Raw genomic sequence first — 27,281 nt, 5'->3', positions numbered from 1 at the left:
TTGTTAGGATCACAGGAAGGAAATGCAAAGACTGTTTTTACTTCAAAGCGTCTTGTAATCTTTAGAGGCATCTCTATGGTTTTGTTTCTGGAGTAATCCTGTGTTTGCATCTGTTTCGTATTTACTCATAGTCATGGCATGAGCCAATCGGTGGATGGGCTAAAGATAGCCTGGATGCCAGCTGAACTAAGCCCCGCCCACAACATTTTTAGGTCGGGCAGTTCGGTCTGGCCTCGCTCCATAGAGGAGTAATTATCCTCGAACAGAAACTGTTCTGACCAATGAGATCATCAGGGCGGGGTTTTAGATGATGACGGACAGATGATCAACAGTACCGTAATCATCTCGTCATCAAAGGGGCTTGGGTTATATTTGTTCAAATCCTAAACGGAGAGCTTGTTTGTATCTGCATCACCTTCACTATTTCTCTCAGAAATGATCATGTTGGGTAAGTACTCTGTGTATCAATAAAGTCTTTTATTTTTTTACAACACCGGCAAAGACCGTTTATTCCAGCGCGCGTGCAGACGGGGTTGCCAAGTTTTTACAACAAAATCCGCCAATCACTAGCCCTAAACAATAGCTTCTCGGGGGTTCTCCGGGGAAAAATGGCGTTTGGGGGGTAAAATGTGTGTTATTTTGGCAAGGTTGCCTTCTACATTTCGCACTCATGGGTCTATATATCACATAATAGTCGCTTCAACCCTTGGACATAGAAAACAACCGCGGAAAAAAACGCAGACTTGGCAACACAGTGTTAGCTGAGCTCTGTCTGTTGACATCTGACAATGCGTCGCTTCATTGCTCTGGTTGGTTTGCTCCATTGGACTGCAATTATGAGGCGTGTTTCAACCGAACCAGGAAAGACATCAATTGGATAGACCTACCCAATAAGTCTTTCCTGGTTCGGTTGAAACACACCTCATAATCACAGTCAAATGGAGCAGTTTCAGACTCATATTCTGACTAGAATTGAGCATGACCACGTCAGGCTAGGGCTAAAGAGGTAATAATGTAGAAGTGGCCGTTTCGTCACACTATGACGTCAAAATGTGACAATCCGAAACGAGTTGCTTTATGAGCTTGGTTTCAATCAAAGCTGTTTTGGACTAAAGTGGAAGATTTAAGTTCTGCAATATACAGGATATTCTTATAATACAATGACCTCATATATGTGACCCTGGACCACAAAACCAGTCACAAGTCGCACAGGTATATCTGTACCAATAGATCGAACTCGATCGATTGATTGATAGATCCCGATAGATAGATAGATAGATAGATAGATAGATAGATAGATAGATAGATAGATAGATAGATAGATAGATAGATAGATAGATAGATAGATAGATAGATAGATAGATAGATCCCTGAGCATTAGCCGAAGTTCACTGTGCCGTTAAAAACAGCACCATGAACAACCGGGGCCTTTACGGTTCCTCCATTGGAAGCTTGTATGTTCATTGAAACATGTCCAGTCTCAGCAGGTCTAGCTTTCCCAGCGGATGAAGATCCACCTCCAGCAGCAGGAACATCCTCTGGAACTGATGGACAGACAGAGATAAACTCAGAAACAGTTCAGATCAAATACTGCAAATGCATATTGTGTAGTAGTGGCACCTTCCGGAAGGTTTCCCTTCAGTTTCTCAGCCAGATCATTTTGGTTAATGTTGTGTAGCGCTTTGACGGCAAGCTTCCCGGCCTCTGATTCTTTATACTTCTGCACCATAAGATCCACAACATCATGTCGATCAGCGTCATCCAGACTTCCTCGAGGAATACAGCTGTCTGTTAACCCGCCGTTCAACAGATGCCATTTGAATTCTTTGAACTCTTTATCCCGTAGATCTTTAAGTGCATTTAAAATCACTGTTTGGGTTGTAGCCATTTTGTGTCACTCTAGGAAAAACACAACAGTCTTTATTATAGGGATAGTTCACCCAAAAATGTAAATGTGATGTTTATCTGCTGACCCGCAGGGCATCCAAGATGTAGGTGTGTTTGTTTCTTCAGTAGAACACAAATGAAGATTTTTAACTCAACCGCTGCTCGTTTAATGCAGGTCTAATTAGAACTGAATTTCATTTTTGGGTGAACTATCCGTTTAATGTGGGAGCACGATCAGCATTAATGTCAGCCAGAAAGTAACAACCAACAGTTTAATCTGAGAGAATCAGTAGATTGTCATTTAGTTTGAGATAAACATCCACTCAATAAGCATAAAAGACAGAAAAAATGACATATCATGACTCTCTATTAAGAGTTATAATAGACCCTCATTTGCCACTGTGATTGACAGATTAAGACTGTAATACTACAGCTGTCCACTAGAGAGAGCACCAGGTTAAGACTTTCATACTTTTATTAACTTTGTGTCTTTTCATTTTTAACCTGTGTTAATCGACAAAAAAAATCCTAATTTCTTTTATGAAGTTAATACTTTTTGAAATGGCGTGTATTTTTGCATGCTAACTTACACAATAAGTAGAGATTCAACATTGTTTACTTTATAAATCAAATTTGACCGATTTCTCAAAACTTAAGAAAAGTGAAACGAGCGTCCTAACCATAATATGAGCTTTCGCATGATTAAATAGCGCGACAGGACATTCACTAACGCCTCATTTACACATCAGATGTTTGTGAGAAAGAAGAAAGGGTTTCAGACAAGCGGGGTAAAAACGGAAGTGTCTTTGTCTTTAACCACTATACATGTTTAAACCTGTTGGAGAAGACACTCGCTGTTCAAACTCGACTCAAACTCCTGTAGTTACTGTCTCTGGTGCTCACTAATGTAGGCTGCACCGACGGATTGTCGAATAAAGTTAATGTTGTACTTACACGGCTGGTCGTATAGTTGTAGTCCGCAGACTTCCTTGTTCTCCGGCTTTCGATCTCTTTTACTTTCGCTTTACTGTTGAAAACATCTGCAGCTTTTGCTCAACGATTGGGGGTCTAGTAAATGCATGTTTTCCGCACTCTTAAAACACGTGACTATATATTTACTAATATATCATAATGTAAGCCTATGTAATTTTATATCCAGTAAAGATATGATCAGATATGGCACTGCATGTAAATAATATTGTATTGCAGATTTTTACTCATTCAGTATACTCATCTCACCCATATATAAAGGAATGTATAATGTAATACATTTATTACCACTAAACTATCTACATTATAAACATGTCATATTTCTAGTTAACTAAAGTATCAGGTAACCCCAAAACACACCAGAAACCCTTTTAAATTACAAAATAATACAACATTAAACACTATCAGATCTCCCCCTATATTAATATTGAGCAAAACACATGAAATGACACTGAATTTGAACATTTACTCTCAATCATCAGTTAACATATATATATATATATATATATATATATATATATATATATATATATATATATATATATATATATATATATATATGACGTGACATGTTAGTCAATGTTTTATACACTTATTGTAAATTTAGACAACTTTTTAAATATGCATAATGTTGTATGTACCATGTGTAAAATACTGTTTAAACAAAATGTACTTGTTTCTTTACATAGTTTATATGGAGAGTGTTATTTGCTTTTTGATAACAGACTTAAACCTGACTCTGATAAGACCTACGTTTATAAAAAAATTAAAAAAAGGAAAGAAATGAAATGAAATACACAGTGGTTTCATTTTTTCCACTTGTATAAATCCAAACCTAAAATAATTTACACATAAACTACTTCAATAAAAATGTTCAAAAACTCAAATTACATTTTCTTTGTAATTTCAGAGTTTATTAGTAATGCAAATGTTAATAAAATTGTGTGTAATAAAAAAGAGCATTTGCTGATACATAAATGTCAAACCAAGATTCATCTGATGATCCTATAGTAACTATAATAACATTCACACACACCTATATCCTGGAAATATAAAAATCAGAGTTAAAAAATATATCTAAGAGGGATTTTTAAAGCAAATGATCCTGGAAATAAGAAATTGAATATCAATCATTCAGAAATTACATTCTTTCTAAAAGGCGTCTAGGCGTTATTTTTATTTATTTATTTTAGTTTCCCCTATTAGTACTATTATTTTCCTTCCTTTGAATAACAGTGTAGTGTAAACTTACAGTATATTCCAGGTAATAATTGCATTACTTTGACATAAATTTGGCAGAAAATAACCCAGCATGCATATACTCGTTAGTCCTGTAAATTCCTGGCAAGTTTGACTGTGCCGAATTCTCTCGGAAAACCATGATGTGAAGAAGTCCAATTTAAAAGTGTGATTTCTAGACCTGGACAACTCTAAATTGGTAAAATTGACAAGAAATTCACCAAAAATTACAAGCTCTAAAGTATTTAATCGGTTAGAAATTGTGAGCAGAAATATTTGTAAAATCCTCATTAAAACTTATTCGGTAAATCATCAACAATCGGAAAAGTCAGTGTAATTTGTTGGTTGAAAAGTGTGGGAAAACATTCCACTCCTGACACACTTGGAATTCTGAAATTCAATTATTTGATTTATACAAATGTAATATTTTTAATCTGTCCACAGTTTCTGTAAATTAAAAGCATTTGATTTAACAGCCTATGTTGTGAACAATGATGAGCTTTAGTGTCAAAAACATGGAGAACTGCTGCTGTAGACCATCTATCTTCCCATTTCTGCCCTGCTATTCATCTGTTCAGTGACCTTTACTCAACGGTGTCTCTCTACAGCGTTTACTCGTGGCTTCTGTCCATATCGCTAATGTTATTAGAGCGTCAGCTGAGCCAAAGCAAATGTTCAGACCTCAACCCCAAGGTCCCCCTCCATCATTTCCATCTTCCTCTCCGTCATCGTCCTTTTTGTTCTTCTTCTTTTTCTTTTTGTCCTCCACCTTGTATTTGACTCGTCGGATGGGGTCGGTCATGCTGCGCATTTTGCCCTCGTCGAACTCCTCGTTCATCATGAAGTTCCTGTCGATCAGCTCTGCCCCTTCCTGCCAGTTGCGGTAGCAGTCGGGCCCCAGAGAGCAGATTTCCGCCACGGCGTTAGGCGTGAGGACGGAGCAGTCCGGACGCAGCACCACAACCCTGGGCAGATCCTGCACCTCGAACATCACGCCCAGCTCCCTGCGACCAACACAAACATGACACTACTGATGGAAACAGAGCTTCATAAACATCACAGCCTATAGATCAGTGGTTCTCAACCTTTTTGTCTAGAACAGTATTCAAAGATGCCACAATGGCAGAGAAAACGTTAATTCGCAAAACTTTTGTTTTCTTTAAGATACTTTACATCATTTTAGAAACTTTGCATTTGCTCACAAATCTTTTGGGTTCTGCTGATAAACTTAGCATCTATTCACTAAACTTTTGTGTCCTGCCGATAAATTTTGCATTCATTTACAAAACTTTTGGGTTCTCCCGAACAACTTTGCGTCTGTTCACAAAACTTTTGAGTCCTTTCGAGAAACGTTGTGTCTTCACAAAACTTTTGGGTCCTGCCGATAAACTTTGTGTTCATTCAACTTGTACACGGATTGGCACACTTCATGAAGCACTGGTCACTTGCCATTGTAATTTCAATGTTGTACTTCAGCAAAACAGTCCCTGAAGATGAAGAAGAGGAGGACATGTTCTTTAGGCGCCCCTTTTATACCTCCAGGTCGCACTACTAGTGACGTCATGGCTGTTGCCGGCCAATACATTTGTCATGATGATACAGTGCGTCAGTCATCAGTCAAGCTGAGGTGTTCTTCATAGTGTCTCATGATGCAGTGTATGTTAAGTATAGCTTTAAAAACTTAGTGTTTGCATGCAAAAAAATTTCGTTCCTTTAGAAACTTAGCTTTTGGTTGCAAAATTTTCACATTCCTTTAGAAACTTAGCTTTTGGTTGCAAAACGTTTGTGTTACCCCTAGAAAGTTTGTGTTCAATTACAAAACTTTTAAGTTCCCCCAAAAAACTTGGCATTTGTTCACAAAACTTTTACTTTTCCGCAAGAAACAATGCGTTCGTTCACAAAACTTTTACATTCCCCCAATAAACTTTGTGCTCATTCACAAAACTTTTGCTTTTCCCTAAGAAAGGGTAAATGGACTGCATTTATATAGCACTTTTAACAGACCGATGGCCATCCAAAGTGCTTTACATGTTGCCTCACATTCACTCTCTCTTATTCATACACAGATGGCGGTGTCAGCCATGCAAGGGAGCAGCTTGGGTTAGGTGTCTTGCCCATGGAGGGACACTTGACAATGCCGGCCCTATGCGCTCGTACAAAAAACTTTTGCATTTCCCCAAGAAACTTTGTGTTGGTTCACAAAACTTTTGCATTTCCATAAGCATTCGCTCGCAAAATTTATTTTAATGACTATAGCAAATACACAATACATATTAGCAGAACAGGATAGTGTATTTTTTCTCAAATTGCCTTTACATTTTTTTGGTCTTATTTTAAATAATTGAAAGCCATCTTGCAGACTCTTTTGATGTGTATTGAGTGGCCCCTGATAAAGAACCACTGTACTAGAAATCACAGTTTCATATTTTCCAGGCTAGTATGCTAGTAAGCTAATCCGAACAAAAAAGTGCACATACGTCCTGTAGGGGTCTTCGTAGGGCAGGAACAGGCAGCGTTTGGGCATCTCCTTCAGGAACTTCTCCTGTTGGTCCTCGGACGAGTCCAGCGAGATGTACAGCAGCACCAGCTGGGCCGATCGCTCCACATAGAACTCGTCCGTCAGCTTCTTGTAGAAGTCTTTGAGTGTTGGAGCGAAGTCCTGACACTTCTCACACTCGCCCGAGCCAAAGAACAGCATGAGGATGCGGTTCTGGAGCCGCAGGATGATCTCACGCTCGGTGTCCAGCTCATCTTTGTCTTTGTTGTTCTTTACCAGAACCTTCCCCAAGAACAGGTCCACCATGACAGCTTCTGAAGAGAGAGCGGCTGCTCCTTTACAGATCAATGCCGGACAATATTATGTGAAGGGGTAGAGCTTTCATTCTACATGAATTTGCAGGAGAAAGGAAAAAATATAAGATATTGAAAAATTAATTAATATGCATTAAACTGATCAAAACTGGCAGTAATGTTGTATAATGTTACAGAACATTTCTATTTAAAATACATGCTGTTCTTTTGAACTTTCCACTGCTCAACAAATTCTAAACAAAGTGTATAAAAGTTTCCACAAAAAATCTGCAACTTTTTTCAACATTGACAATAATCAGAGTTGTTTCAACCCAAATTTGGGTAAAATATGGACAAACCCAACAGTTTGGTTAAAATTTGTATGTAAAAAATGTAACCCAACAGTTGAGTTTCTCCTAGCCTGACAAGCCAGACCCACATCAAGATGTTTGGTCTGGAATCTCACCATAGACAATCTCAATCCGAGGGGCGGATAAACGGTTGTCTTTCAAACTCCCTCTGCACGCGATAGGATAGCGCTACACCAACCAGAGCAACGAAGGTGAAGCAGAGCTCGCTGACAGATTAAACATTCGCCGTATCCGGTCGGCTAAACCCCGAACACATCTTCCCTTTTTAAGAATGACTTCAGTGCCGTTCTTTGTTCTTTTCTTTAGAGAAAAGCTTAACTCCAAGTCTTCCAGAGTCGCGGTCAGAGCTGATTCGAAAGGCCGCCGTTCGCCAGTTTCTGTGTTTACTAGAAGCACGCAAACGCAACTCGGCCGTCCTCATTATGGCCCCGCCCACTGACTCTATACACGATGTGATTGGGCCGTCCAGATTGTGAGGAATACAGCTCAGAAGGGTATTGAGAGTTCCTAGACGACACTTGCGGGCAGATTAAATTTGCTGCCGCTAGGGTGCGTCTAGATTTCTAGGCTAAGTTTCTCCATCTTAAACCCAAATTTGGGTTGAAACAACCCAGCAAAAGCGAATTATTATGTGCGACACTGAAGACTAGAGTATTGATGATAAATTCAGCTTTAATCACAGGAATAAATTACACTTTACTGTATAGTCACATAGAAAACAACTATTTTAAATCGTAATAATATTTGACAATATCATATAACAAATTACAGAATTACAGTCAGAGACATCCCGCCCTGAGATAATGAGTTTCAGAACAAGCACTGAAACAAAACTTCAAAAATAAAAGAGATCTCAGAGTATCTTAAGCCCCGTTTCCACCAAAATTACCCGGAACTATTTGTACCAGGAACTTTTTTACAGGAACTTTTCTCCCCCCCAGACCTGCAGCTGTCTGCGTTTCGACCGCGATAAAGTTCCGAGAAGATTAGGCAAATTAGTCCGGTGATGTAGGACTGCGCGCGACTGCTCCTCCAAATCAGTGAAGGACAGTAATCATTTGTGTGTGTACCGATTGAAAGATTTAGTGATCTGTTTACATGAGACGTTATCTAAACCGATCTGGTGTTTACATGTGATGACTTTCAATCGCAATCATTTTGTCACATGCAGTTTGTCTGCCGCACCAAAAATGTCAACGCTGTTTTCTCCAGCAGCTGGAGTGTGTTGACTGTAGCCATAGCAACTCTTAACGGCCACCAGGACTAATACAGTATTATTTATAGCTATTTGTTGTAAAGTGTAATAATCATCTCAGAAAAAAAAATCTTCTGTCAGGCGCAGTTAAAGTAAAAACTGCCTGGGGCAATATACGCTGTGTCATTACTCCAACATTATCTTCATAACTTACGAAATAAAAAGTTTACCCCTCAGAAAAATGTACTTTCCTCTCTTGTCAACATGAGCGCGGCGCGCGCCGTCACGTCATGTAAGGACACACACTTAAAAGTAATCGGTCAGGTCGTTTACATGGTGAAAAAAAATTAATAACGAGTATGGAAGAGATTCAAGCTGTGCTGCTTTTGCTGGTTATGTATAGGTTTACTAAAGAGGTAATTAACAATGACAGAAAAGAGCACTAATATGCAGATTCAGCAGCATGCAGCTGCAGCATATTCAGAAAGCTTGTAAAGCTAGATTTAAAATGACAATGTATATTATTATCAGCTATTACGGACATTGAACGTGAGATGGCTGAGACGACCGCGCGCCACCAGACAGAGAGCAAAGACTGATATTTACTGAACGCAGAACGAACCTCGCAAAAGACTTTTAAAAATGCCGGTAGAACTGCGTGAGCTCAACCAATCAGCATGTTCAACGCCCAAGTCCCGCCCTCGAAAGTTCCTGAACTTTGAAAAAGTACTACCTCGCGAGCAGGGCCGTTTGGAGGGGGAAATATTTACCCGGAACTTCAATTTTACCCTGGTTCCTGCGGTCTAAACACACGAAGTACCACCCAAAGTTCCTAGTTCCTGGGTAAAGTTCCTGTGGTGGAAACGGGGCTTAAGAGAGTAGTAGGCTTGAACGGAAGTAGTAGACAACTAGAGGACCTTCTACAGTACCCATTTAAACACATAAACTGCATGTTGAATCTACAACCCCAAAAACTCACTTAATGCAAAATATGTCCAACCCAATGCATAAAAGCCAACGCTGACGTACCTCCAGTGACTGAGTCTCGCTGTCGATCAGAACCCGACCGATCATCGGTCCTGCAGAGTGGCCGTGTCGTTTCCTCTCACCACACGCCCGGTTCACGGAGATTACAGGGTTAAAGCGACACCAGACAGTGTCTCACGTCGTCCAGTCACTATGTTTATTTACTCTCCAGACAGACAGATCTGAGGATCCAGCGAACAGACCACCTTATCTACATCAACCCACCGTCATAATCCTATTGAGAGAGAGACAGAGAGAGAGAGAGAGAGAGAGAGAGAGAGAGAGAGAGAGAGAGAGAGAGAGAGAGAGAGAGAGAGAGAGAGAGAGAGAGAGATTAGTACCATTAGTACCAAAAGACTCTTCTGGTGGCATTTAATCTGACACAGGATAATTAAAATTAACCACCAGAAGCAAAGCATATGCTGATTGCATCCCTGAGATTCAAACATACATTTTTGTTTCGCTTCAATGGTGAAAAGAATCATATCACACTCTGAAAGGATTATGGCCGTGTTTGTCAGAGATCCCATAAGCCTTCTTGGCTGAAAATACACCACGGCTTTAATAATCCAATAGAGAGACTGAGACAGCGGAGACAGGAGTGGCTACAGAAGGCAAAATGAGAACGGATGGATAATGGATGAGTTTTTAATGAGATATGCAAATGACACATTCAATAATAAACATGCAGAATTAGTCACAGGCGTTTCCCCTGAGCTCTGGGCTTTCTCTCCTACTGACACTGCTCATGCTGTGAGGTTAATGCTGATCCAGGGGGCTTTAATTACACCTGCAGAGAGTGCTTTGTTTGTTATTATTTGAGTCAAACCTTGCAGGCAAAAACATCTGTCTCTATTGGTGGCTATGTGGTTTTCTGAACATATAAATCACAATTATGTCCTTAGTTGTAGAACAAACTCAAACTTGTACCTATAAACGGGTTACTCACGAATGTATATTTAGAGAATCATTGGGCAGAAAGTCTACATAAAATGTTTTGCAAGTGTAACAGAGGCCAGCTAGTAGTTGCTGTGCAAGTAAACCTCACTCCTCTGACCTCATGGGACGCTCTAGCGACTGACACTAGGGGTTGCAGCATTTAGCCTCATTGTTAGAGCGGTTCGAGCAGGAGGGTTACAAAAGCAACATATAAATCACATGTTTGTCATTATATTATATGTCGAACAAACTAATGTGTAGATTTTCTTTTTAATAGTCTACTTATTTTGTAACAAAAATGCAATAGCATGTCATAAAGCAAGATGACAACATACGTTATAACTGTAATTAAACTAAACTATCCATGTTAGCTCTTCATCAGCAGATATTCTCTGGTTCTAAAGGACCTTACAACGGTCTGCAGTGGTCAGTATCTATCAAAAGTGCTCAAAGGAAGGACCAGTGGAGAACCGGCCACAGGGTCATGGGCGGCCAAGGCTCATTGATGACCGTGGGGAGCGAAGGCTGGCCCGTGGGGTCCGATCAAACAGACGAGTTACTGGAGCTCAAACTGCTCCAGAAGTTAATGCTGGTTCTGATAGAAAGCTGTCAGAATACACAGAGCATCTCAGTTTGTTGAGTATGGGGCGGCATAGCCGCTGACCAGTCAGGGTGCCCATGCTGACCCCTGACCCCGCCCATGCTGACCCCTGACCCCGCCGAAAGCACCAACAGTGGCACGTGAGCATCAGAACTGGACCACGGAGCAATGGAAGAAGGTGGCCTGGTCTGAGGAATCACGTGTTCTTTTACATCACGTGGATGGCCGGGTGTGTGTGTGTGTCACTTACCTGGCCCCAGGATGCACTATGGGAAGTTTTGGGCAATGTTCTGCTGGGAAACCTTGGGTCCTCCATCCATGTGGATGTTACTTTGACACGCTCCACCTACCTAAGCATTGCTGAGACCATGTTCAGCCTTTGATGGAAACGGTATTCTGGTGGCTGTGGCTCTTCCAGCAGGATAATGCTCCTGACACAAAGCACAAATGCTTCAGGAATGGTTTGAGGAGCACAACAACCAGTTTGAGGCGTCAACTCGGCCTCCAAATTCCCCAGATCTCAATCCAATCGAGCATCTGTGGGATGAGCTGAACAAACAAGTCTGATCCATGGAGGCCACACCTTACAGGACTTAAAGGATCTGCTGCTAGCATCTTGGTGCCAGATACAACAGCACACATTCAGGGGTCTAGTGGAGTCCATGGCTCGACAAGTCAGCAAAAAAAGGACCGGACCATCACAATATTAGGAAAATTACCACTGCAAATAAATAATACAAAAATAGACAGAACCTACTGCATTCTTTAGAAACATTCTTTATTCTTTGGTATAAAAGGCACATTCAGGAGATGTACAGATTAGTCACATGTGATGAACACACAGGAGAAAACAGAGGAAACTGATCGAACCATGACGAGATGTTACTGCCAGTTAAATATCCTGTAAACATTAGTTTCGTAACACAAGCATGTCTTTGCTACCTAGCTTTAAAAATATATTCAGTTGATTTGTTTTCTATTCTCCCATACAAATCTCTTAAGGCAACTGAAAAAACTCAGACAAGAAAAACAGAAGACAAAACACGGTTCACATGACGGGAAGCGTCCATCGGCTCTGACATCAGGACTATGAACAAGCCGAACAAGCAATAAATTAGTCGTCTGCAAGCAAACTCTCCGATAAAAACGCCGTCTCTACATGCCGATCTCATCCTGACCGCAATCCGGGATGCAGAAAAACAGCTCAAGTCAATGCTCACTCGAATCATGAGATAATAAAGGAATGGCATGTTAAAATCACATACATCGATCCCTATTAAAGGATGGGCCAGGACTCCTGACCGTCTAAAACTAATGTCACATCATGCTGATTGTCCTTGAGACTCCCATTCAAACGAATCAAATCAAGACATCACATCATATTTACAAAGCCGGTCGGGCTTCTGCTCCCAGTCAAGCATTTCGGGAGAATCCGAGGTTATTATCTACGTCAGAAACACTGCTGGGCTTCAGTCTGGCCTCTGATCTGGCAGAGGCTGTGTGTGTGTGTGTGTGTGTGTGCATGTGTTGAGTGTGTGTGTGGTGTCCTAGAGCTCGTCTCGGGCCGTGCTGTCCAGCGGAGACTGCAGGACATCTGAGTTTTGCGCGCCGCTGCTCAGCTCCTCCTGTTCGCGGCTCTTGCGCGAGCGTGCGCGGTCCCAGTCGGTGAGGACGGTCTCGTTGTCCCAGACGGTGGAGGTCTCCGTGTCGCTGATGTAGCCGGCGTCGCCTGTGTAGTGTGTGGGGTAAACCAGCAGCGGCTCGGCCGAGAACGCCCGCAGGTCCCGCCGCTCGAAGTGAGACATGTAGTCCTCGCTACACACACACACACACACACACACACACCAGTGTTGATACACAGCCAAACAACACAACACACACAACAACAGAACGACTGATAGAGTGATAGAGACACAAACATGTCTGAGCCCCAGAGACTTAAATAATGGCTTCTTAGGTTTAAGATATTATTAACAATAAGAATAATACAATAAATATTTTTATAGATTATATTATTCTTATTGCTAATAATAAAAATAATCTATTATTATTATTATTATTATTATTATTAACAATACGAATAATTTAAATCAACAAAATTATTTATATTCATAATAATTGTTTTATTAATAATATATTATTATTATTATTATTATTATTATTATATTGAAAATACAAAATTAATAATTTAACTGACAAAATAATGCATTATTATTATTTATAATGTTGTATTTCATTAATATTTATTATTATTATGATCATCACTGAAAATAATAATTGTAATAAAATTATTTCTTCTTCTTATTAATTATTTTTATTATTATGAAGATTAATAATAATAATAATAAGTATAGCTTTTTATTAGCTTTAATATATTATTGTTATTATTGTTATCATCATAATCATAAAAAATAAGTATTTTACATATACATGTCTTATTTTTAATAACATTAATGTATTCCTATTATTATAATTATTATTAATAATAAATGTATTATTTGTATTATAATTATTATTATGATCATCGTCAAATACAATTATAATTTTTAAAGATGTAAAAAAAGTATATTTATTTTATTATTTTTATGAACTTAATAAAACCATAAACACATACAAATTTGATTAATTAAAAAAAATGTTTTGTTTTGTTTCCATGATCTTGGCTCATTATGTGATTTTGGAGATGTTTTATGATATTGTATGTAGTTTGACGGCCGCTATGAGACGTTATGATCATGATCAGGTCAGAGGGCATCTGTGATCTGCTGTGCAGGTGAAGGCGTCTCTCACATGGGGTGTTTGTTATAATAATAATAATAATAATAATAATAATAATAATAATAATAAATATATATGTTTTATTAGCTTTAATGTATTATTATCAAGGTGTCTCTCACATGGGGTGTTTGTTGTACATGACGGGCAGGAACTCGTCCACCGGCAGCATCTTCTTCAGCGGTTGTGCCCGCAGCAGCTTCTGAGCGCCGCGGAGCGAGATCATGTATCCCAGAGTCCAGTACGAGTAATCCGCCTCCACCAGGTTATGGATTCTGGGCACAGATTTCTCCGGACGGTCCACTTGCATCCTCTTCCGGCCGATATAACTGAGAGGACGAGACCGAGACAGATCTATCAGCTCCATTCAGACATCGCCTTACACATACAGACTCGTGTGTGTGTGTGTGTGTGTGTGTGTGTGTGTGTGTGTGTGTGTGTGTGTGTGTGTCTCCTCACATCAAGTCCCAGTCCAGCCGCTGAGACCGGATCTCCTGCATCAGATTCTGCAGACGACGCTTGAAGAAAACCTCGAAGCGCAGATCGTCCTCGATCACCAGAGACGTCTCCAGCCCCCGATCCACAATCTCACACATTTACATCAAGATTATTCTCTCATAATAATTCATTTAACAAACAACACTATTTCGTATTATTTTATTTAAAAAGTCACACAGTGAGTAGACACATTGGCATAATTTATTAAAAAATATTTTATTTAAAAAAATAGATAAATAAATAAATATAATAATAATAATTGATATATATATATTGAATATTGTAAAACATTTAAATAGTATATTTAAAAAAAAATCACTTTTATATAAAAACTATAGATTTAAACAATCAAAGATTTAGTTTTTCTAGAATTTTATTGAAACATTTTTTTTAATTTTATATATATATATATATATATATATATATATATATATATATATATATATATATATGTGCGGTGAGGCAAAAAAGTATTTTCAGACACCAATTGTGCAAGTTCTCCCAAAAAATCCAGAAAATCACATTGTCTGATTTTTTAAGTATTTATTTGTAAATTATGGTGGAAATTAAGTATTTGGTCTCCTACAAAAAAAGCCAGATTTCCGGCTCTCCCAAACCTGTAACTCCTCTGTCCTCCTGTATTAATGGCTCCTGTTTGAACTCGTTATACTTTTTTACTAAATACTTTTTTGCCCCACTGTATAGAAAATGAGTTTTACTTGATGGACATGTTGAAGTTGTAGCACTGCTCATCTGTATCTGTGTTGTGTTTCTGAAGTTAATGAGCGGCTCACCTCCGTCCAGATGTTGAAGTGCGACAGGAAGCAGCCCAGCTCTCCTTTAGTGAGCGGCCGGCCGTGATACGGGTCGCTGTATCCGGGCAGCATCTCAATGCCCAGAGCCTCCACCTGACTGGCGTTCAGCGCCCTGAAACACACACACACACACACACGTGTCAGACACGCTAAACATGCTGTGTGTGAGGTGAGAGAGGGGCATTATGGGAAGCTCGTGTTTGCCTGTGAATGTGAGACATACTTGCCATCTACAGCTGTGATGATCTTACACGCGATCTCCTGTTCAGAGAGAGTCCTCAGCATACGATCCCTGCGGTCCGAGCGCCTCAGCAGGTTTATCATGAACACCTACACACACACACACATACACAGAGACACACACAAGCAAACAAACACACAGGCACACACACACACACACACACACACACACACACACACACACACACACACACACACACACACACACACACACACAGAGAGACACACACAAGCAAACAAACACACAGGCAAACACACGCACAAGCACACACACACACAGACACACACATGCACACAGAGACACGCACAAGCACACAAACACACAGACAGACACACACACATAGACACAGACACACACACAAACACACAGGCACACACACACACACACACACACACACACACACACACACACACACACACAGGCACACACACGCACAGAGACACACGCACAAGCGCGCACACACACACACACACAATAATGATATATCATACCTAAAATTCTAATGTAATATGAGATAATATATAATAATGTAATATAAAATGTAATTAAATAATAAATACAATATAAAATAATATAAATAAAATAACAATTAATATAAAAAAATTATATTGATAAAATTAAAGTATAACATAATATAATAAAATACAATTAAATAAAAAATAAAATAAAAAACGTTGTAAATATTACACAAGTGTATACTATATACTAATTAGATAGATTAGATTTAATAGAATTAAATAAAATATAAAATACAATAATTAATATAGAATAAAAACTAAATTCAAATAATACAAAAAAACAACAATTACAATATAAAATAATAAAATAAAGAAAGTATAATAAAAAATACTATTAAACATATATATATATATATTTTAAATTTTTTTTATAAAAAAACAGATAAGCAAGCAGTGGCGTCCTCACCTCATCGAAGCCCATTTTATCTGCGTGTTTGGGAGGAAGCGAGAGATAGACGGACGGCTCTGTCGGAGGATTGCGCACTGAAGACGAAACAAATTCAGATCGATCAAGTTGGATTCGCCTTGAGGAAGTTCCTACAGGAACTCCAGAGTCACGTGACTCACCCATGACCTCCAGCTGCGAGTGCAGGAAGCTGTCCGCCTCGTCCTGCAAGGTGTTGTGGGAGCGCAGGGGCACGGGGAAATACCCATAAGCCTCTCTGTTGCAGACGTACATCTGAACATCTGCGGGGGACGACATTCAAATTCAGGCAAAAGTAATCCTACACGATAACCGAGCGCGAATCCGAGACGCACCTGCCATCCGCGCGGAGAAGGCGAAGATGATGATGTCGTCGAAGGCCCAGCTGTAGTCGGGATGAGGCGGGAAGAACGCCAGCTGGCGGGACGCTTCCTTCCTCAGATCCACCAGGAAGGTGGAGTGAACCATGGGAACGGCGAAGCAGCCCTTACGCTCCTGCCGGCGGATGGGCATGTAGGCCGGCGTCCGCTTGTAATAACCCTACACACACACACACACACAGCTCATCATCTGAGATCAGAGGAAACGTCTTCATTTCAGACACAGATCTGTTTTTCATGTGATAGTCATGTATTGTAACCTGACATTGGCACTTTGCATTTTAGATGTAATATATGCAGTTTTCAGTTGAGGTATTTTAAAGGTGTCATGAACTGGCTTTTTTTTACTGTTGTCTGAGCTCAACTAATGATATTCGTGTTGTTTTTACATTCAAAAACATCATAATTAATAAGTAATAGGCTATTTTCTACACTGGTTGTGAGGCTCTCTCCTGAACGCTGGGTTTTGATGGGCGTGTCACTGGGGACTTGGAAGTAAACGCCCACGGCTAGGATTGGATAAGATTTGCATATTTAATGAGCTTTAGCTCCTGTCAGTTCACATGAGGGAGGGATTGATTTGAAAGCAGCAACCGGAATGATTCTCTCGTAAACGTCACACAAATCAAACAAACATAATGATTTATTTCTCATCCACCCGTGATTGATTGGACTATTATTTTTGTATTACATGGCCTGCACAATCGTTCGATATAAGCGCGATCCGCGTGCACACACATACACGTGTGCCCATCAGATGTCAAGTCACGAGAGAGAGAATAGCAGAACAAGAAAGGAATATTACAAGATTCATCTGCCTTTGAATCAGGACGTTGGGCTTTGTGAGCCCTGGCCCATACGTGTCTGAGTCCGGCGTGGTAAAGGTACGTTCTGTTAGACACATACACACAATCAAAACGATCTATAACAATGCAGTACTATCACATATAAAAACACGTTTTACTCACATAAGTGTGTTGCACCATTCCTGTCGGATCCAATATAGAAGAAAAAACGTGTTTTAATCTCAATATGTCTGCAAATCCAGTACTTGAGATTTGTTAAAAAACAATTCCGCAGTGAAATTAAGTTTTTAAAAAGTCATTAAAAATAAAGTTCAACCACACATTCCTAATATTAGGCTCTGAAGGAAGCTCATGCAGCGACTGTGTTCTTCAGCAATATCTTGCTATCTTCCTTTGCATGTTTATTGCTGCTGGCTAGCGTGATGCGATGAGTCGGTGGGCGGGGCTACAGATCTACACGTGATTATTATTCTGTAGAGGCGTGTTTCGTCAGTCGATGACGTCAAGATGCGCACACAAACGTTTTCTGGGCCTGGTGTCTATAAAAGCTGTTCTTTGACCAACAAGGAAGTTTTCAGCTCTGAAACTTAATGTTATATTACCATGACCTTTTATATATCAAAAGCTCAAGGGAAAGTTGATTCCTCAATTCATCACCACTTTAAAAGAGCATCTGAAATAATAAACTAAGTGCAATATAGTGTCAAGAAAATAGATTATTTCGATACTGAAATGATTTTTCGATACTGATTTTCCTCAGATCGGACACACGACACATCTCTCTCATCTCTCCGACAGCGAGTGACAAACACACACACCCGCCTCCCCTTACACACTCGTTTAATTTGCTCGGGATGAATATCATTGTTTGTCTGGCTATCACCAGACCAAGCTCAGTTTAAGATTGACCATTGGTCTGGGGAGTCTGCTCTGTGTTTTCTACAGCACAAGAGGCGTAATCAACAGGCATTATTCAAATAACTCTGAACACAATTGGATAGTCCTTCAACCAATCGGACCACAAGAGGTGTGTTCAACAGGCAACGACCAATCACTTCTCTATCTGTCATCATGTTAAACCCGCCAATAGCGCACCAGGAGGAAAGCCAGTCTGTGATTGGTTCCCGCAAAAGTGTAACAGAAGCAGTAGAAATGAATGTACGGGTTTCCAGACTGAGGGTGTTTTCACACTTGGTCCTTTTCAGGGGTCTGAGCGTGGTTCGCATGGTTTTTGGCCCATATGTAAACACTCCTAATGATCTCAGACCCCTTTTAAAGCGAACCGAGCCGAGACCAACGCGAGAGGTTGTCTGGGTACGGTTCGATATCATCTTGTGGTATGGTTCGCTAAAAACACGCAGTCCGAACACAAACTGCTCTGGGCAGATTTTTCTGTTCGCGAATTCCAATATATACATATATATATATATATATATATATATATATATAAAATGTTTTTTCTAGAAAAGATAAACTAGTTAATTCAACAGCATTTGTAGCAATGTCATAAAGTACTAATAATCTTTACAAACAAATATCATGGTTACAAACAATGTAAGTGAATGGGATCAGATGTTGAAGGCCATAAGGTCAGCCATCAAACACTGAGCTGGACAAGATCCAAAAAGCAAAAGTCTGAAAACAAAGGGGTCTGAGACCACATTCCAACTAAAGTGGACCAAAAAGGATCTGAGTCCTCTTTCATGTACAGGGACAGTGTGAACGTAAAGAGAACCGGGTCCTTTTTCACTTGGTTCACTTCTTGGTCCACTTAAAGGAGTCTGAGTTTGGTTCTTTTAAAGAGGACCCAAGTGTTAAAACACCCTGAGATGCCGCTCAGTTGCCACTAAATTGAGCTCTTTTTGTGTATTTTTGCACTTGAATTGTCAAAATCATACACAGTTATGTCAAAATGTCAGTGTCATATTCAAGCAACAGTCGTGTGTTGTGTAATCAATACAGTTTAACCAAACTCTTTAGATTTTAGCTGACTGAAACTAGACTAAAACTAAAACAATTCAGGAGACTAAAACTAAATGACAATGTGCTGTCAGAATGAACACAGGTCTCCAGTCTCTCTCACACACACACCTGAGACGTCATGCCGCACCAGAAGTTTGAATACGCGGCTCTGGACTCCAGCATCGGCGCCGCGATCGTCTTGTTCTCCTGCATCAGCTTCCATAAAACATCCCGGTTGGTCAGCAGGTTATCACAGTCCACCATCTGCAGACAGAGGCCGGGAGTTTATCTCACTGCTGTTTGATTTGAGGTTAGTTGTAGTAATTTCAGTAAATTGTGCATAAATTCATCCATGTAACAAGGACACTGTACAATAAAGTGTTTAGTCATTGCGGTTTTGACCCCTCAGCTCGGACAGGAGTGTGTATAATCCCATAATGGTACAAGTACTTCGACTAACAAACCTCGAAACTGTGCAGTTAAACTACTGGACTGAGGAGCTGGAGCTGATCACAGAGCTGAAGAAACGGCAGAGCATAAATAAACACACGCAGAAATACCCCGACAGTGCTGCTAACTTTAGATGGCCAAGCTTCAGGCACTGACCGGTGACCCTCTTCAGACTGGAGGTCAGCTGTAATTACGTGAGGCGGGTCAGTTTGGGTCACACTACTGTAACATTATCTTCAATTACAGCGGTGGATGCTGGCGGTTGACTTTAGCTCAGGGTTAGTGACCCGTCACAGACACAAACGGGACTTTGTGAGGATTTTAGATGGCGCACCAGGAAGTAGTCGGCCCACATTTCTCGGGCCTTCTCGAGGGCCGCCTGACGCAGCTTCATCACATGCTCGTATCGAAGGTTCGTCCAGTGCTTCGGCCCGCTCTCGTCCTCGTAGGCGCTGAGAAACAGACAAATAAATATTTATAAATATTGATATGGTGGACAGGGGTCAGCATGGGCAAACTGACTGGTCTGAAATATGCAACAAACTGTATTTATATCTTTTTTTTTACCTTAAATACAACATTATGTATAAAGCCGCGAGCACGCCATCACTTCCGGCAAGTGAAGGTCAAGATACGGCATATCTCAATGGGATACAAGCGGCGGAAGTGATCTCTTACGCGTATCTCTGCGCCTTATCGTGTAATTTGACCTCACAGGCAGTGATGGCGTGGAGACAGCTGATGTACATAGTGTTGTCTTTTATGTGTGTTACATGTTCTGTGCAGGACTGTAGAATGGACTGGACCGGTCTTCCTCACACCCTAGACCTCTCTAGGACCCCCTGACGTCAACACTTCCCCAATCTTGGGATTGTCTGACATAGATATCCTGCCTAAAAACAACACCATCTCCTATCTATCCACGCGTGACAAATTGTTTAGACTTTATATTTTCTTAGCCAATCAGGAATATTCCGTTTGTCTGTAACGAGGTAAACCATGCCCTTGAAACGGGTATAATTAGGGTGGTCATTGTGTGTAAGATAGAGTCTTGGCTTGCGACCTCCTCGAGAGACTCTGACGTTGGCTTTACTGATGAAACTGCAAACTATTCTTCAGTAAATTTTCTTCATTTGATTGAACATCCTGACTCCTGGTCCTCTTTTCACACATCGGGTCCGTGGGTCAAAACTGTTAACAGTAGAATCAACACAGGTTTGTGTTGAGTCCAGCTTAAGTTCAGGTCTGAGGTTCATCTCACCTGGGCTCCTCCTGAGGTCTCCACTCCACATAATGATAGAAGTTCTGGACGTTTATCAGCCACTCGCGCAGAACGGCGGTGGTGTTGTCTGAGTTATGATCCGTGGCCACCCTGAGAAGAGAAAGATCCTGTTTGAAGTTATAATAGACAAGGAAAAGATGGCCGCTCTCCAAAATGAATGACAGAATAGGAAGCATGTGAGCATAATTTGAGCTCTTTAATGTTGAGTTTGTGCTGGAAAATCACCCCATATTTAACTTCACTACATGACGATTGGAAAGCGAAGCTTGTGTTTACAGTTTGGCTGCAGAAGGACCAGATGAGAACCAGAGACACACACACACACACACACACACACACACACACACACACACACACACACACACACACACACACACACACACACACACACACACACACACACACACACACACACACACACACTTGCGCGCTCTCTCCCTTTCTCTCTCTCTCTCTCTCTCTCTCTCTCTCTCTCTCTCTAACACACACACACACACACTAATTTCTATAGTTCCAATACGTATAAGTCCTGCAGGAACTGGGAGCGATTATTAGTTATAGGAACACCTACTGGGGAATCTGAAGGGCACTGGGTGATTATTGGAAAGTGTGTATCGAGTGTGTAGTGAGTTAGTGGTAAGTGACGCTCACTGACTGCAGTATTAGTGAACTCAACATCACCTGTTGATTTCAACAGACACTTCTTAACACACGTCTGTACACGTACAAGAGGTGCTGGTTGATAGCGGGGAGCAAATTGTCCAAATTCTACTAACCAGGTTTTGTCTTGTGTGTGTGTGTGTGTGTGTGTGTGTGTGTGTGTGTGTGTGTGTTCAGCAGATGACTGGTGCAAAGTTGATAAATCAAAGCGATTGATCACTGAAAACATGAATCCCATCTGCAGGAGATCAAGGTTCTGCTGTGATCAGGCCCAGGTGCACAATATTATATTAACACACACACACACACACACACACACACACACACACACACACACACACACACACACACACACACACACACACACACACACACATGAATGTTCCTGAGGCAAATTCCATTCCCTCTTCTTTTTTCTTTTTTTTACCAGAGAGCTGTTGCAGTAGTTAATCTCCATCAGTATTGTGTGTGTGCACGAGTGTATGTATTTGAAAGAACGTGTGTGTGCGTAAGTGAGTGTGAGAGAGAGTGTGTGTTAGAGAGAGTAAGTGTGTGTGTGTGTGTGTGTGTGTGTGTGTGTCCTAGAGCTCTGAATGCTTCCATCATTCACACTAGACGTGCCGAGACGTGCCGTGCTAGATCTTATCTTCTGAGTAAACTCTAGAACGCTCCAGAAACAAATGATTTTTCGTTTGTGAATCTTTTGGTTTACATTAAAAACGAAAAATTAATTAAATAACATCCTCACAAAACATTTCTTTTTCTAATTTACATAATATACATTTGAAAGAAATGTATACTTTTATTCATCAATGTGTTAAATTAATGCAGAGCGACAGATGTTTATAATGTTACAAAAGAGATTTCTGTTCTTTTGAACTTTCGGTTTATCAAAGAATCCTGAAAAGATTATTAAACAAATATAAAGCAGCACACTGATAATAATAATCATAAACGTTTAATGAGCATCAAATCCTTATATGAAGGATCATGTGACACTGAAGACTGGAGTAATGATGATAAATTCAGCTTTGATCACAGAAATAAATTAACCTTTACTATATATTCACATAGAGAACATATTTTAAATTGTAATAATATTTCACAATAGTACTGATTTTTACTAGAGCAGAAGAGACTTCATTCAAAAACATATACACAACCTGCCAATGTTAGTGGTAGTGTATATATTACAGTTACATATAAATATAATGGGTGTAAACCCACATCTGTGGGTGTAAAATCACATCTGTAATGTGGCTGACTGATTCACAGACAGTCATCAAACGAAGGCGATCATTTGATAATTAAAGTCATTAAGACACAGGAGACCAAACCGCAGATTCACAGCTGAGGCGGGAACCAATCACGCGGCTGCAAGTGCGGACACGCCCAACCCACGGCAACCAACACTGAATCTAATGGTAAAAATAAGACCTCAGCTGGCAGAGAAACGCACAGGAGATGTTCAACATGAGTGTGTTTGTGTGTGTGTGAACGAGTGGCGTGTGTGAACCACAGAGCTTTTCCGCTGTAATGCTATGCTCATGTACCGAGGCTACTTGTTAGCGGTCAGCGCCTCTCATAATTGATTTAAGTGCAGTTTGAGTGTACTCCTGTAATAAAGCTTCAGATTATGTGTGCGTGCTGAAGCCCAGATCTGCCAAGATGTTCATCAAAGACTTTTTTAAAATTCAGTTCAGTTTCAGACGTTGGTCTTGAATCAATGGCGGCTTTGCTAAAGCACTAGCGAGCGCTGAAGCCACCCAAACGCCGCTGGGCCGCGTGTGGTTTAGCTCTGGTCTGTTTGTGGCAGCGACACAAACCCTGGTGGTTCGGTTTCGGCTGTTAACTACACGCTGGAAGCGATTCTTCAGCTCTGGATGCATGCTGCGAAACTTTTGAACTGCACGAGACGAGGACGATACAATCTCCAAATATATTTGTACGGAGTGGCTTAATGTAAATCTGCAAATGCTATTTTAAACTCACCCAACAATTAAATATTCACATTAAATTAAATTTTGTGGAACAGAAACATAAATATATTTTTTAGCTGAGCTGCATGAGATGCTACAAAATACGTCAAACACATCCATCTCACAGCAAAAACACAAGTGTTAAATTAACTCTCTCAAGACGTTATTTGACTCTGAATCAGTGTTAAAGTTAATGAGATAATTAAGTGATTAATTAAGTGATTATTGACCATTAATGATGAACACCTGATGTTAACAAGCAAAATAACTGAAGGAAAGTCACCATTGTCACCATTATGAAGATCAGTATTTGCTTTTGTTGGGATCTTGACCCTTTACTTTTAACATTATAGTTAGTCTCCTACTGAGTAATAACAGCCAGACAAACCAGGAAAATTCTATGAACAGGTGTTATCGTGTTGAGATCTGAATCACTGTTATTATAAGGCCTGTCACGATAGACAATAAATCAATTAATCGCAAGATAAAAATAATGACCCGCATTATTATGCCATTATCATTATTTTAGATGAAAATGGTCTCAGAACGACAATATTATCGTTTATCGCAATAATTAGGGGCGGCAGTGGCTCAGTGGTTCATGTAGGTTACACAAGTTCAGGTGTCCTTGAGCAAGACACCGAACCCCAGCTGCTCCCGACGAGCTGGATGGCGCCTTACAGGGCTGACATCGCCGTCGGTGTATGAATGGGTGAATGTGAGGCAAAAATGTAAAGCGCTTTGGATAAAAGCGCTATATAAATGCAGTCCATTTACCATTTACAATAATTTCTTGGCCAATTTATCATCCAGCAAAGTTTGTTATCGTGACAGGCCTGGATATCATTTATATCCTGAGCGATATTTACCTGAGTGATGCTGTGATTCTACAGCATAAGATCTGGTGTTTCAATATAATACGATTTTATTTCAAGGTGTTGTGATCGGAAAAAAATTAAACACTCAAATGTTGTTTAGACATCAAGAATCAGCGTATGATTCACAACAATGAGCCCATCAAAAAGCATGACACAGTACATTCTGGGTACACCAATAAAAACTCACCCATTGCTCCTTTTTAATTTTATTACACATCAGAAGCAACCTAACTTCTATTTCACCCAAAAATTATCCCAATATAACATATAATATAATTTTGAAGCCCATAAAAGTATTCATAAAGGTAATCCATACAGCTCCAGGGGGGTTAATAAAGGCCTTCTGAAGCGAAATCATGTGTTTTTGTAAAAAAAAAAAAAAAATTTTTTATAAACTATAATCACTGGCTTCCAGTAATAGCTGTACATGAGTCTAGTTCTGGGGATGAGTGACCTTCGACCCGACGCAGGATGTAGAATGTAGGAGTAGCAAGCTCAGGTGAGAGTCAACTACTCTCGTGTGCAAACTCAAACTCCTCCCACATTTCTCTTTAAAAATTCTCGTTTTATACTTCTAAAATTCTTGAGCGGTGTTTTGTTCGACTCTATCCTCTGTGCTTCTGCATATGGATATGGAATATGTCATGAGTTGGGTGGGTCGGTCAGAGGTCACTTATTACCAGAAATCAGTGATGAAAGTTTATTAAATCACCAGGTTTATTTTGGGTTTATTAATCCTTTTACTAAGTACAGTTTTAGGAAACTCTACCACTTTTAATATGAGTGGATGAGAAAAAATTATGTAAATAATGATTAATATGCATTATTATGAAAACAAAGGTTAAACATAACTCCTTTAATGACAGTACACACTTGGGAAGTGTTTTGGAGAGGCTTACACAGCTTTGTTATTATAGTCCAGAAGCTGTATGAATGGACCACTTTTTTGGTGTTTTATTTTATTTTATTTTTTTTTGTGGAAAATTCAGAGCTCGCGTTCACTTCCATTGGGATATGAAACAGAATATTCTTGAGACAATATTCTTACTGTTTTCATTTTAGTTGAACAGTTCCTCAATGCTTTTTTATCATGAGAAACTAAAGTGCTTTTCTCAAAATAAATACAACTAGTGTGATATTTTGCTATTAATTGCATTTTTGAAGTTTTCCATAAGTCTCAGATTTATTTGTGAAGCCAACTTTCATTTATGGAATTTGCTTGTAAAGAGATTACATTAGCTTATGGTCTGTATGAGGTCTGTAGCACTTCTCCAGCTGCCTATGATGAATATAAGGCATAGTTCACTATGCCCATCTTCCCTATAGTTTATGATGTGCGTGTTATTGAGGCCATAAGTCTCTCAGAAGGCGTTTCTTTTCATCTCGCTGTCGCCGTGGGGAAAGTGTTGCGCTCATTCATGCGGATCGCTGTTGTTTTCTCAGAATCCGCTCGTTACAAAAGACACGTCGGCTGATCGTAAGTGGAAAAGGGGGCAGAGCTGAACCTGAGGGGTATGAAGGGGTGTCTGTCTGCCCTGGACACGTCTAAACTCGCTCATTCCCCCTCCATGCACACACACACACACACACACCAAAACTGTACATCCAAACCTCACTCTCATTCCCAAACAGAGATAAATCACGCACCACATCTCAACACACTCATGTAAGCACAGCTGGTGTTAGTTTTGTTCACTCATCATCACGCAAACCTCTCTGCTGTTTACTTCCCCTCCTCAATTCATCTGTAGAAAGTCACTGCATTATAGTAAACGCGCAAAACATCTGCTGGACGCGCAATTGCGCAAAACATAAATTCTGGTAAACTACGCCAAATAATCTCGATCCGTCGGATAAACTCACCATACAGCCATGCGGTCTTTGGGGTAGTTGAGGCGGTCGATGGCGCCGAGGACGTGCGGCAGAGAGTGCGCGGAGTTGCGGCACACCAGCGCGAGCAGCACCCGCGGGGCGAGCAGCGCGGACTCCGGGCTCCAGCGCTCCTCCGGGAAGTAAGTTCGCACCGGACCGGTCCATAGTAGCAGGAAAAAGAAAGACAGCAGATGCATGGCCGGAGCACGAAAGACACCCGAGAAAAAGCGGAAGATCAGGCAGAAAAGCGGAGCAGACGGATCGCGCAGCGCTGACGCGACCAGTGACCATTGGCGATTTATTCCCCACCGACATAAATACAGAGAGACTCTTGGTGGTCCCTGGAGGGGAATTAAAGGGAAGGGTTTCTTACTAAAACGAGAAACATGGTGTTACAAAAAAAGACTGAAAATCCACTATCTCAGTCATCTAGCAAATGACAGAGAGATTATAATATCTGGTAATTAAACTGTACAGTGTGTAGAGTTATGAGTGACAAACCCACAATCCTGCGTTTGCGCCTTTAATTTCGCGGCGACCCCTTTAAGAAAAGCAGCTGTTCTGCTGGAATCTGCCAGAAAGTTTGTGGGCGTGGACACACACACACACACACACACACACACACACTAACGGGACACTGGACAGAGAGCCTGTGTAAGCAGCAGTACAGACTCTCAGTAGTAGATCAGAATACAAGTGTAAG

General features: G+C 40.4%; 3 protein-coding genes across 3 annotated transcripts; all 3 read right to left on the bottom strand.

Moving 5' to 3' along the window:
• On the bottom strand, window positions 1-2,958 carry si:ch211-114l13.9 (uncharacterized protein LOC796649 homolog). Its single transcript, XM_067440648.1, has 3 exons — window positions 2,842-2,958; window positions 1,621-1,899; window positions 1-1,544 (listed from the first exon to the last, which is right to left on the bottom strand). Exons 2-3 carry the CDS (start codon window positions 1,886-1,888, stop codon window positions 1,378-1,380), a joined length of 435 nt encoding a protein of 144 aa, XP_067296749.1. The 5' UTR covers window positions 1,889-1,899; window positions 2,842-2,958; the 3' UTR covers window positions 1-1,377.
• Window positions 2,959-3,849: 891 nt separating this feature from the next.
• On the bottom strand, window positions 3,850-9,735 carry nxnl1 (nucleoredoxin like 1). Its single transcript, XM_067440640.1, has 3 exons — window positions 9,502-9,735; window positions 6,594-6,999; window positions 3,850-5,120 (listed from the first exon to the last, which is right to left on the bottom strand). The coding sequence occupies exons 2-3, from the start codon at window positions 6,917-6,919 to the stop codon at window positions 4,799-4,801; spliced, it is 648 nt and encodes a 215-aa protein (XP_067296741.1). The 5' UTR covers window positions 6,920-6,999; window positions 9,502-9,735; the 3' UTR covers window positions 3,850-4,798.
• Window positions 9,736-11,805: 2,070 nt separating this feature from the next.
• On the bottom strand, window positions 11,806-26,995 carry colgalt1b (collagen beta(1-O)galactosyltransferase 1b). Its single transcript, XM_067440592.1, has 12 exons — window positions 26,570-26,995; window positions 21,169-21,279; window positions 20,242-20,359; window positions 19,587-19,721; window positions 16,645-16,849; window positions 16,453-16,572; window positions 16,292-16,368; window positions 15,350-15,456; window positions 15,106-15,238; window positions 14,273-14,400; window positions 13,936-14,142; window positions 11,806-12,853 (listed from the first exon to the last, which is right to left on the bottom strand). The coding sequence occupies exons 1-12, from the start codon at window positions 26,773-26,775 to the stop codon at window positions 12,586-12,588; spliced, it is 1,815 nt and encodes a 604-aa protein (XP_067296693.1). The 5' UTR covers window positions 26,776-26,995; the 3' UTR covers window positions 11,806-12,585.
• Between the last annotated feature and the right edge of the window lie 286 nt (window positions 26,996-27,281).

Source organism: Pseudorasbora parva, chromosome 4 (genome assembly GCF_024679245.1).
Source record: "Pseudorasbora parva isolate DD20220531a chromosome 4, ASM2467924v1, whole genome shotgun sequence".
NCBI lineage: Eukaryota > Metazoa > Chordata > Actinopteri > Cypriniformes > Gobionidae > Pseudorasbora > Pseudorasbora parva.
This window is presented reverse-complemented; position numbering and strand designations above follow the sequence as displayed.

What these genes read in the sequence shown, in the direction of transcription:
- si:ch211-114l13.9 (XM_067440648.1), bottom strand. Translation starts at nt 1,888, where the DNA reads ATGGCTACAACCCAAACAGTGATTTTAAATGCACTTAAAGATCTACGG. An exon ending in GAAGGGAAACCTTCCGGAAG is followed by an intron (nt 1,545 to 1,620) that starts GTGCCACTACTA and finishes TCTGTCCATCAG; the next exon opens with TTCCAGAGGATGTTCCTGCT.
- nxnl1 (XM_067440640.1), bottom strand. Translation starts at nt 6,919, where the DNA reads ATGGTGGACCTGTTCTTGGGGAAGGTTCTGGTAAAGAACAACAAAGAC. An exon ending in TACGAAGACCCCTACAGGAC is followed by an intron (nt 5,121 to 6,593) that starts GTATGTGCACTT and finishes TGTTGGTCGCAG; the next exon opens with GGAGCTGGGCGTGATGTTCG.
- colgalt1b (XM_067440592.1), bottom strand. Translation starts at nt 26,775, where the DNA reads ATGCATCTGCTGTCTTTCTTTTTCCTGCTACTATGGACCGGTCCGGTG. An exon ending in CTCGCAGCTGGAGGTCATGG is followed by an intron (nt 16,369 to 16,452) that starts GTGAGTCACGTG and finishes TTTCGTCTTCAG; the next exon opens with TGCGCAATCCTCCGACAGAG. An exon ending in CGGCTGGACTGGGACTTGAT is followed by an intron (nt 14,143 to 14,272) that starts GTGAGGAGACAC and finishes TCGTCCTCTCAG; the next exon opens with TTATATCGGCCGGAAGAGGA.